Source organism: Capra hircus, chromosome 9 (genome assembly GCF_001704415.2).
Source record: "Capra hircus breed San Clemente chromosome 9, ASM170441v1, whole genome shotgun sequence".
Classification (NCBI taxonomy): domain Eukaryota; kingdom Metazoa; phylum Chordata; class Mammalia; order Artiodactyla; family Bovidae; genus Capra; species Capra hircus.
Genome location: NC_030816.1, coordinates 30,314,211 through 30,326,248, shown reverse-complemented (window position 1 = coordinate 30,326,248; position 12,038 = coordinate 30,314,211). Strand labels below are relative to the sequence as shown.

The 12,038-nt window shown below is 44.6% G+C and overlaps 1 protein-coding gene across 1 annotated transcript; it reads right to left on the bottom strand.

The window, feature by feature from the left end:
- On the bottom strand, positions 6,966-11,548 carry CD24 (CD24 molecule). Its single transcript, XM_018053107.1, has 2 exons — positions 11,391-11,548; positions 6,966-8,637 (listed from the first exon to the last, which is right to left on the bottom strand). The coding sequence occupies exons 1-2, from the start codon at positions 11,457-11,459 to the stop codon at positions 8,470-8,472; spliced, it is 237 nt and encodes a 78-aa protein (XP_017908596.1). The 5' UTR covers positions 11,460-11,548; the 3' UTR covers positions 6,966-8,469.

Here is a 12,038-nt window from a genome sequence, read left to right as displayed (position 1 = left end):
CAACCCTATGGACTGTAGCCCTTAGAAATATGGACTAGGCTCCTTAGATATATGTCAAGTATTAAATGACAAATTATCTGTAAAAGCCTTTAGGAGAGTTACTGATACATGCCATTTGCCATTATTTTCTGCTTAATTTATATAAACAGCTCAATTATGGAACTTCCCTGGTGGTCCAGTGGCTAAGACTGCAAGTTCCCAATGGAGGAGGCCCAGGTTCAATCCCAAGGAGAACTAGATCCCCCACTTGCCACAACTAAAGAACCCTCATGCCACAAGGAAAATCGAAGATCCTCCGTGCCACAACTAAGACCCAGTGCAGCCAAATAAATATGTTTTTTTTTAAAAAGCTCAATTACAAAAAAGAATATTCATGCAGCACATTGGCCATATATTCCTCTAAATATTCTGGGTGTTTATTTTTTCCCTATAAATATTCAACTAGAGAGGCACAGATTTGGTTTAAAGTGTTTTGGCTGCTGAAAAAAATGTCCACTAAATTATGCTTTGCTATGTCACTGACCGTATTCACCCAGAAGCCTCCTCCTACATATCCACACTAGAAGCTTTCCCCAGAACACAGTACTTATGGCTTACTCATATATTTTAAATGCACAGGCAATTAAGCTTCTGTTTCTAATCATGGCTCTTTTTTTCCAGTGACTACAGGAGCTACTCATGACCTTACGACAAGCGTTCTCAAATCCTATCCATGAATTCAGTTTCTTTCTACCCTTATTTATCCTCTACCTCAAATTCCTCATCTACTTGTAACCTGGTGTATAATGCATGTTTCTATAAGCAGACTCAAAAAATTTTTTAATTGGAATAAAACACAGAATAAATAAACACAAAAACAAATGCATACTGATAAACATAGTGTCAATGATGAGACTAAAAGGGAAACTTTCCTCACTGCGTTCACACCCAAGCCTCAACAAGGGTTGTGTCACATTTCACAAGCCCAGTCAAACAGTTCGAAGTTGTTGCAATCTCATTTAAAATGAACAGCAACTACCAATTAGACTATGCTAATCTATCATTAAGAGAATCCTTTCCCAAGTCTTCAGAAAATGCAGTAGAATGTAAAATGACAACCGAGTAACAGAACAAATGAGTATGATGAATGCCCAGTATCTCCTCAAGTAATAACAATGAATTTGCATTAATTTTTGTAGACTCAGCATGGAGTACTGAACCAGTGTTTTCATGGATGTGAGGACAAGCTCACAAAAGCTTGGGGGTGGGGGGGAGGCGGGGATCTGAATCACAGAATTTAAGTTGGATGGAATCTTTATATTTTTCAACTAGAAAATATCTCCAAAAAGCCCAATCCTCTTAAAGCCCACAGAGGCTTCCAGGGCCCATGGAGCAAGTTTTCAGAACCAGGACTGGCACCTGTATCTACTTATGATGCTGACTGAGGCGCTAGAACCAGAGGACTCTAGCATGAGTCTCTGTGTCCTTTTTGAGTTGGGTAGAAAGCCAAACAATGGACTAAAGTGACCTTACCTGTCTCCAAGCACAGCTAACCCTGCTGTGAGCATCTTTGGTAGTCACAGGGATCTGAAGCCAGGAGCCAGGTCTGTGTCTGACTCCCCAGCCCCTGCCAGCCAAATGGTCTAAGAGAGCAGAGCTGCCCAAAGCTGCTCTCAGGCCCGTGCTTCACAATTTGGCTCACTTTAGAATCACCTGGGGAGCTTTTTAAAACTACTGATGACTAACCTCCACCCAGACCAATTAAATCAGAACCCTCTAAGTAGGCAAAGGTGACAGGCATCACCTTTTTAAACAGCCTCCCTAGTGATTCTAATATGTAGTCAGAGTTGAGAACCATTGTTGCAGATAAGCAGGTTGGCTATCTGATGAAAGCTGAGCTGCCACTAGGGACCAGCCTGTTTAGAAATAGCCCTAACTAACTTCTTGTGCTTCCCCCCAAGACCTAATATAGTATCAAAGGATTTCCTTCTCCTCCCCCAATTACACCACTACTAAGATACCACTGCTGGCTGTTTTACTAACTCAGTATTAACTGAGCACCTACTCTCAGCCACACATCAGGAATCCAGAAGTGAAATGTGGCAAAGCTCCTGCCTTCAAGGGGCATAGACAAGCCAATGCAATGTCCACACATTAGTAAGAAAGAATGCTGGCCAGTGTTTATTGAGTACTAACAATGTACCAGACTCTTCTAAAACTTTATTGATAGGTACCTTTATTATCAAGTTCATTACAGACAAGACTCCTGGGCCACAGAGAATTTATGTCCATGCCTGGGCTCCTTTCACTAGTCATAGCAGGGCTAGAAGCCACACTGAGGCAGCCTGGCTCTAGCACCCACGCCTTTAACCATGATATTCAGTTGGATGCATGGAGGCATTCAAAGCCATGGAGGCATAAAAAGACACTGTTGATTCAGAGAACAGTGGGCAATGCAGTGTGGCTGAAAATGGGGCTGAAAAGGTGGGCTGGGACCAGGCCATGGAAAAGCCTTATGGTCTGTGAATGGAGGTTTCTATTCTATCTTCCATCAGCCAAGCGTAGCCAGCCAAACTTCTCAAGTTAGGAACAAAATGATCAGATCTATATTTCAGAGGTTCGCCACATGGTGCAAAGACTAAGGGCAGAGGGGCATGGCTTTGACAGAGGATGCGAGTCAGGGGAAAGCAGCAGAGTGAGGAGAGAGGCAGGATGCTCAGACATTTCTGATTCAGAAGTGACAGGGTTTTGTGGCTGATTGGAGACTGGGAGAGAGGAGGAAGGAAGCTCCTGGGTTTGTGATGAGAATGACTTGGCAGGTAGGTGCTCTGAATAGAGAAGCAGCGGGTCTGTGGAGAGGAGGTAAAGAGTTCAGTTTTGGACATGTTCAGTTCAGTTCAGTCGCTCAGTCGTGTCCGACTCTTTTCGACCCCATGAATCACAGCACGCCAGGCCTCCCTGTCCATCACCAACTCCCCGAGTTCACTCAAACTCACGTCCATCGAGTTGCTGATGCCATCCAGCCATCTCATCCTCTGTCGTCCCCTTCTCCTGCTGCCCCCAATCCCTAGCATCAGAGTCTTTTCCAGTGAGTCAACTCTTCGCATGAGTTGGCCAAAGTACTAGAGTTTCAGCTTTAGCATCATTCCTTCCAAAGAACACCCAGGGCTGATCTCCTTTAGAATGTTAGGTTCCACAAACCTTAACATCTGCCAGTTGCTAACAGGCATAACAGTTAAATCTTTGGGCTCACAAAGAGATTTCTTTGCAAAATCATAAATATGGAAACTTCCTAAAGTTTCTTAGAAATGCATATGATTTTAAATTTAGATTTAATTTGAAGAGAAACTGACAAGTAAATCATGATGATGATTGTGTTGTTTCAAAAAGTGCCATCCTACCAAAGTTAGAAAAAATACTCCCTTTATACTAAGGAAAGAATCCAAAAATAATCAAACTAACCCCAAATAAGGTCGATGAGAAACAAAAAACACATACTTTTCAGCTACCTAAATATTTGAGCTCTATTTTAAGGACAGTGGCATTGGATGTGTGTGTTTAGAATATGTTTAGTTCTAAACAGATTTTTCTCATCTTAACCCTATGACATAGCAACTATCTGCCTTTCTCTAAATTATCTGCTTTTATCTGCTAAGGCTCAACTTAGTTGGAGAGACACCCATAAAATGGCTACTCATTACTCAATTTAGCCATAAATTATATGACTAGTATTTCAGCATGAATATTTAGAGTATAACCCCAAAATAGAAATTTGGGTATTTTTCTAATAAAACAGTTCATGTTTGTTTAAAGCTATTTTCAAAGAACAGTTGAAAAACTAGTTATATTTCATCCTCCATGAGTATCGATGATTACTTCTTAAAAAACTAAACTCAACTTTTTCATTGCTTTTCTATAAATTTATATTAGACTGAGGGTTGGTATCAATAGTCTGTTTCAAGATTTCAGAGCAAAGCTCTGCCATCCTCTGCAGGCAGCAACCCTTCCTGAAGAAACAGGATTGGGCTTGTTGCTGGGCTTTAGTAAAGACTGAATGCTTGAGGGGGTTGAGGGGCTTCTCTAGTGGCTCAGTGGCTAAGACTCTGAACTTGCAAGGCAAGGGGCCTGAGTGTGATCCCTGGTCAGGGAACTAGATCTCACATGCTGCAACTGAGAGTTCAAACGCCACAGCTAAAAGATCCCGTATGCCACAACGAAGACAGAAGATGCCGTGTGCCACAACTAAGAACCAGGGCAGCCAGATAAACAAATACACATAAATATTTTTTTAAAAAAGACTGAATGTGTAACCCCAGACCACCATGCAGCCTGAGCTATCCATGATGACCTGGGTGTGGTCTAATCATCAACTCATAAAATTGGCTGTGCACAATAGCACCCATTGTCAAAGGAAGGTGGCATGGATGATGTTGAGCTTCAGGAGGCCCTAAAGATACATACAGTAAGTCACCTACATAGAAATGAGTTCTGTTCTGACAGTATGTTCATAAGTCCAATTTGTTTGTAAGTCCAACAAAATTAGCCTAGGTACTCAATGAACACAATTGGCTATGCAGTACTGTACTGTCATAGGTTTATATTTTTCACACAATACATAAAAAAAAAAAGAAAACATTTTTAATCTTACAGTACAGTGCCTTGAAAAGTACAGTACAACAGCTGGCATACAGGGGCTGGCACTGAGTCAATAAGCAAGAGGAGTTACTGGCTGGAAGAGGGAGAGGAAGTGGGAGATGGTAGAGCCAAAGGATTGTTAGCAAAGGAGGTGGAGGGCAAGCTATAATTTCATTCATGCCTGATGTTGATGGCACAGGTTCCATTTCCTTCTATTTACCCTCTTGAAAAAACGATCCAGCGATGTCCAGGTAGTAGTTCCTTTTTTCTCATCATGGCAGCACTGGATTGCACTCTGAATGGCTGCTGAGACCTTCGTGTACCATTCCAAGTTTGGTTCCTGTGCCTCAGAACCAACAGTAGCTCCTCCAATAAACACAATCCCCTGCCATTTCCTGCATCATGAATGTCTTCAGTTATCCAGTTACTTCTTCCTCTCATTTTTCTTTGTCCTTTCTCTGGGCCTCTAATTCTATCAGTTCTTCATTAGTAAGCCTCATGTTTGCATCTTCGAAAGTTCACAATTTGAAAGTTCATATGTAGGGAACTTAATATACTAGTAAGTTACAGGAGAAAGTGGTCCAAATGCCCCTGGGCCATATTTTTGCTACATTACCATCTCTCTCCTAGTCTGTACCTTTGTCTTCATGAGGAGCTAATGATGACCAGCTGACTGAGGAAGAGAAAACTTGGACCTGGCTTACAGAAGGTGCTGTACAATAAGCAGGCAACACCTCAAAGTGGACAGCTCCAGCTGTACAACCCCTTTCTGGGACACCCATCAAGGACAGTGGTAAAGGGAAATACCTCTAGTGGGCAGAATTAAAAGCAGTGCACCTTGTTGTTCATTTCGCTTCAAAGTAGAAGTGGCCAGAGGTGTAAATCTATACTAACTCGTGGTCTGTGGCCAACAGTTTGGCTGGATGGACTTGGAAACAATATGACTGGAAAATTGGTGACAAGGCAGGCTGAGAAAGATATGTGGATAGACCACTCCAAATGGGAATCTGAAGATATTAGTGTTCCATGTGAATGCTCACTAAAAGGTAACCACAGCAAAGAGAGATTTTAATAATCAGGTGGATAAGATGGCCAGTTGCGTGGATACAGACCCCGATCATTCTGGTTATCATTCAGCTCATGAACAAAGTGGCCACATGGCAGGACAGAGATTATGCGTGGTCCCAGCAACACTGGCATATGTGAAGACTGATCTGGTCATAGCCACTGCTGAGTGCTCAATCTGCTACATCAGAAACCAACACCAAGTTCCTTATACGCTCCATTGCTTGAGGTGATCAGCCAGGTGGAATATTGACTACATGGGACCACATCATCTAGAAGGGTAGCATTTTATTCTTAAAGAAATAAACACTTATTCTGAATATGGATTTGCCTTCCCCGCATACAATGTGTCTACCAAAACTACTATCCTTGGACTCACAGAAAATCCTACCAACCATCATGGAGACCCACGCAACATTTCTTCTGATCAAGAAACTTACTACCAAATTCCAGCCTTTCTCTGGCTAGAGCTGCAAGTCCAGGGCTTCCCAGGTGGTGCTAGTGGTAAAGAATCCACCTGCCAGTGCACAAGACACAAGAGTCATAGATTCAATGCCTGGTTTGAAAAGATCTCGTGAAGTTAAGAAATGGCAACCCACATCAGTATTCTTGCCTGGAAGATTCCATGGACAGACAACAGCCTGGCGGGCTACAGTCCATAGGGCTGCAAAGAGTTGGACATGACTGAGCAACTAAGCAGCGGAAGTCCAGGACTACACTTTAATAAGAGTCAAAAGAGTTCAGGAGTACTAAAGGAGCAGATGGAAATGTGGCCTCCTGTACAGATATGAAAATAGTGCCAATGATTAAGCAGGCTTAAGGACTTAGCGTGTGTTGTTCCCCCCACCAGGAATTTCCCTCTAGATCCTCCATACCTCAGCTTAAATGTCCATCCATAGTCAATCACAGCTCATGACTTGCCACTCTGGCCTGTTTTCTTCACAGCGCTACTTGCCAGTATACTGCCTATCTGTCATTATGCATACTCTTTTTCTCAATTATAGTAAAAAGCCTTGTTGAGCAAGTCCAGGATTCAATCAAAACTTCAGTATCCTGACACATAGCTGGCATTCAATAGTTGCTGAGTAAGGGATGCCCACTTAAAGCCTGAAAGATGTCAGCTTTTAGATGAATTCTTCAATCAAGACATGTTGCTAGCTGCCAGTGCAAAACAGCTTAACTGTAATGTTCTGTTTAACAGGAAAATCTTGAGGTATGTCCCTAGTGGTTTAAATACTCATACAACCATGACAAACTCACAAAGTATTCCAGGCATTGGGAAAAACTTATAATTCAATGGATTGCTCTTTCAGCCATCTCTTTTTATTTACAGTTTGTGTTTAATGCAAATCAATTTCATAACATGAAAAGTTACTATGAATCAAAGCATAAATACACAAACACAATATACAATCCAAAACAGATATACAGCATTCAGGTGTGAAACAAAAGGGAATGTTCATTCACACACACAGTAGCTTGAGATCTGTTGGATGTTTAGTCCAGTGTTGGTTTCTAAAGATGGGAAAAAAAATGACTTTGGTTTTCAAAACTACTGTGGCCATATTAGATTCTGGAATATCTAAGCATCAGTGTGTGACCATGTGAACAAAAGACTTTAGGGAGTGTCTATTTTTAAAAAGGTTGCTGTGCATCAAGGCAGTTGTGAAAAGATTTACTTTCCAAAATCAAGCCCATTTTAGGCTTAGGACCAGGTTCTAACTATCTAAAAATATCAAATGATAACAAAAAGTGTTCCAAATGTGGCTACTCTGATTCAGTTTAAAAAGAAGTATTTACAGAAAAGAGTATAAAAGTTTTTCTAAATTCAATGTAAGCAAGCTCCAGTATTGACTTCACAAATATTTGATTTACAGTTTGGCTCCTTCACATATTAGCCTTTTTCATTTCAAAATTTGTCAATTTTACCTTCGAAACAGATCATTTTTTAAACTGTAAAAGTTATTCAATGTATGCAGAAATAAAAAATATTTTGAAATTCATTAACAGCAATGTAATTCTATTCTTTGTTATCTGTTCAAATGAATCTAGTGTTCTTTTTGAATAGGAATAGTATGTAAGCAAAATGTATTCATTATGCTTGAATTTGGGGTAGATTAATCCATCTTTGCCCTGGCACTGTATAAAAAGTCAAATGCAATGTCAGCCCAAAGCCCCAGAGGAAAAGTTCAGTTCCCAAGAGAACAGTTGATAGCTTAACATAAAATTTTATCTATCATATGTCAGCATTAAATTAGTACTGCTGAAACAACACTTTGAGAATTTACAGTAACTCCTGGAAGTTCCTGCTAATATACATACAGATAGAATCACAAAAGCTTTCTGTTTTACCTAATTGTTTTATGGCCTTATAAATTTAATGAACCAAATGCAAACTGAATCTGTTCCACAGCCCATTCTTTATCTCTAAGTAAGATAAAATCTATTCTCATTTTCAAGGTAGAGCTTTATGTGTCCATACTTCTTAAGCCACATTTAAGGAAATCATCTCAACTAATTTTGGGTGTTGTCCCTCTTCATCTTGAACAGGTAACTCCAGCAGATTTAATATTGGCATTCATCATCTAGTCAAACCCTTCACATGCTCTTCAAACAAATTTGGGATCCTCAATAATTTCTGTCAATTAAATAAGGTGTGGAGTTAGCAGATTTATTCAATGAAGATTTCTTTTTCTTTTTTTTTTTTCCTTTGTCACACAGGATGTATAGATGCCATTTGAACTGGATTTAGAAGATGGTGAAGTACAGATGTTTCTTCGCCTGAGTCTCTTAACAGTAGAGATGTAGAAGGGAGACCGAGATCACAAAGAGACTGGCTGTTGACTGCAGAGTACCATCGCTTGCCTTGGTGGTGGCATTGGCTGGATGAGGGGCAGGTGAGGTAGTCTGGGAGGAGTTACTTGAAGGTGTTACAACGGTTGTTTGATTTGAGTAAGTCTAAAATATATAAAAAGTCACACTGATCAATTTCCACATTACAGTTGTCTCTCCACATACATTTAATATGCCATTAAGATAGATGATACAGTCTGAGGTTTTTGTTCCATTATTCCCTTACCCACATCATTTCATTCTGAATTTCTTAGTCCCACCAAGATCCTTTAGTTCCAAAAACAACTACCTAGTGATGATTAATGACTGCAAGTAACAATAACTAAAAACAAGCAAGCAGAAATGTTCTTCAATAACTATGTATCTCCCAAGTGTATGACTTGACCCTTAATTCTTTATAAAGTAATAAGGAACCAAGGTACCTAACCCACTTTCTGTGATTATACCGACTTACTGGTGTTACAAATAGGCTTCTTCTACTTTCTCAAGAAGGGGGAGATTTTAAAGTTGCACTAATAATTTGGATTTTAAAATACGGTAATTTGAGACATATGTTTTGAGAATTGAATGTCTTCATGAATTCGCTGGGTAACTTTCACCTACCTGTTTAATACAACTTTGCATTAAACTTAAGGGGCCCTGGGTATCTTATCTGCTCCTTTGAAGTCTGGAAATTATATACAGCCCTTCTCAAAAATGGCCACAATATTTGTCTTAAGTTGAAAAATATAACGAGCCTCTGCCTTAAGGCAAAATGATCTCACCCAAAGCATCATAAAGTCGGAATGACTTCACAACAGATGAGAAGGTTTAATGTTGGTTTCACAAGCAGCAGCCCTCCTGCCTGGTCACTAAGCCCAGCACTGTGGCCAAGGACCAAGGTCCCCCAGCACCCCAGTGCCTGAGTGGCATCATTCACCACACTATTTTTCAAGTCATAAAATGCACAGTCCAGCAGGGCACATGGTAATCTTTCCTTTGTCAGGGAACAAAGGCAGATGGTAGATTTCAGCTCTCACTGCAAGAGAGGGTTTTAAAGGGCTTCTGATTACAGCCGGGACAAGAACCTGGCACCAAGCAGGTCTGGGCCACATGTATGTTTGGCTACCTATTAATTCAAAGATAAAACCATTTTATCCTTTGTTGTAAATCCGTAGAAAACCCAGCTTCTTTTGTTGTAAAACCCATAAGGACATTCAGCAAATATCGACTAGGAATTTTATAAAGCCTATCTAAAATAGACTAATTTTTAAAATCTCAATGAAATCAAATATATTTATTTGGCACCTACCCAAAAGAGTATGCTACCAAGAAGAAAAGCACTCCCAGTAAAAGGAAAGCATTAATAATATAGGGAACAATTTAAAACAGGTCTCCTTATTTGGGGGCAAGACCTGATTTGGGATCCCTGAAGGTAATCTCTTATCCAACAAAGCCTTGGTGCATCAGGTGAGTTTAAAAAAAAAACAGACCTGAGCCCAGTGCATCCATAGGAGAATCAAAGGGTCCTCTGCACCAACGAAAAAAACTAATGTTAATATATGAAATTGACAGTAAACATAAATTTCCCTACTAAGCTACCAAAGATTTATTTGCTTAACCTCAAACCCTCTGAAATTTAGGGGTATGGGACTGAATCTGGCTGGGAAAGGAGACGGGGCGGGGTGGGAGAGACCAGCTTTTCCAGTGGCCACGCCCCTCCCCCCACCGAGGAATCGAGAAAGGCTCGGGAGAGCAGCCGACCCGCAAAACAATAGGGTACAGTTACCCGGTCCGCCGAGCGGAAGACGAGGAGCGCTCCTCTCTCAGGCTGCGCTCCCAGGTGAGCCCGGCGGCTGGATGTCTGGGGACCTGGCGCACCCAACTTTTTCGGAAGAAGTGCCCAGGGGACCCTCCTCAGAAAGCCCCAACGGAAGGCGATGGAGACCCCACCGCTGGGGCACCCCTACCTACCCTCCAAGTCCAAGCTACCGGAGACAAATGCCCCTTCTTGCCCTCCCAGCGCCCCCCACCTTCGGTCTCTCAGGCTCAGCCGCCGCTGGCCTCCCTCGCGGCCGCCGCGCACCCACCCGCCGGACACCGTGGGCAAGATGTGTTCCCGGGACAGAGGATCTGAGGAGGCCGCGGGGACAGGGACAAAGCCTGGCGGGGACTCGGGACCCAAATGTCCCATCGGCCGCCTGTCCAGAGATAGCCAATCTGGCTAGCAGAGGGTTCCGTTGGTGACCTGTGAGGTCGTGCCCAGGAGAGCACAGGGTCAGGAGAGGGTCCCCCCTAGACTTCAGCCCCGAACACGCGGGACTGAGGTGGGTTAACAGGGTCAGTGACTGGGGCTTGCTCGGGATCCACGAACTAGCTCTGAGAGGAGGATGGGCGAGAGCTGCGCCCCCCGAGGGGGATCTTTCTCTCTCTTTGTGTGACGCGCTAGGGGACGCGAAGACACTCGTACAGGGAAGCGGGGCGCTCGTGGGATCCGGGGACGACCTCCCCGAAGGGCCTGAGGTCTCTGGGTGCTCCAGAGGTGGGGGGCGCATTTTTTCCCGCTCTGCGTGAAAGCGGGCGGTGGGCGTCAGGCAGCCTGTGAAGGGCTGTGCGAAACCTGGGGTAGGGCAAGGTCCTCCTAGCCCACGCGTGGAGGTGCTTTGTTCTCGGGGCTGCCGAAAGGGTGGGGACAGCCTGCCAGGAAGTGGAAAGTGGGCTCCAAATTGCCGCCCCCTCTCGCCCCAGATCAGATTGTGCTAGATTCTCTCTCCTGGTTCGGATCCACAACCGAAGGTGGGGGCGCAGACCGTTCCCTGGGGGCGGTCCCACCCGCCTCGGGCGCGGCCCCTGAGCCTCGCCGGGCGCCAGCACCTCACCTGCGTAGGTAAGAGCAGCGCCAGAAGCAGCAGCCCCAGTCCGAGCCTGGCTACGATCGCTCTCCCCATGTCCGCTCCGTCGGTGCGCAGCGCGTCTCGCTGGATTGCAGGGTGCCGAAGGACCGCTGGCGGGGTGCAGGCAAGGTGGGGAGCGCGGCCGGCGGGCGGGACCTTATATACCGGGCCAGCCACAATAGCCGTGACGTGGCGCCGCCCGCCCACCCGCGCTCCCCTCCTCCACCGCCGCCCCCAGCGCGCGCCCGCCGGCCGCCTCCCCTCCTCTCTGCCTCCCGGCCCCCGCCGCGTTCGCAGCGCCCTCTCCCTCCGCCGGCCCGGAGACCCCGGGGCGGCAGGTGGGCGGCCGGCGCCGCCGGCTCCCGGAGGGATGCTTTATGTTTTCCCCGGGCGGGCAGTGTGCAGGCTGGCGCAGGCCGCCCAGTGACTCCCACACAGGACCCGGGGCGAACTCGTGAGCCGCACACTCCGCTCCCAGGCCCGTGCCCAAGTTTCCTTTGTTTCCCCGGACCTGCCATCTTATCCCCCCAAAAGAAAAGTCTTCAGCCTCCCGCGCAACGCGCAGCCTCCAGTCCCGGCTCTAGCTGCTGCGCGGACCCCGACTTGGGTTTTCTCAAATCTCCGCCCCGTAGG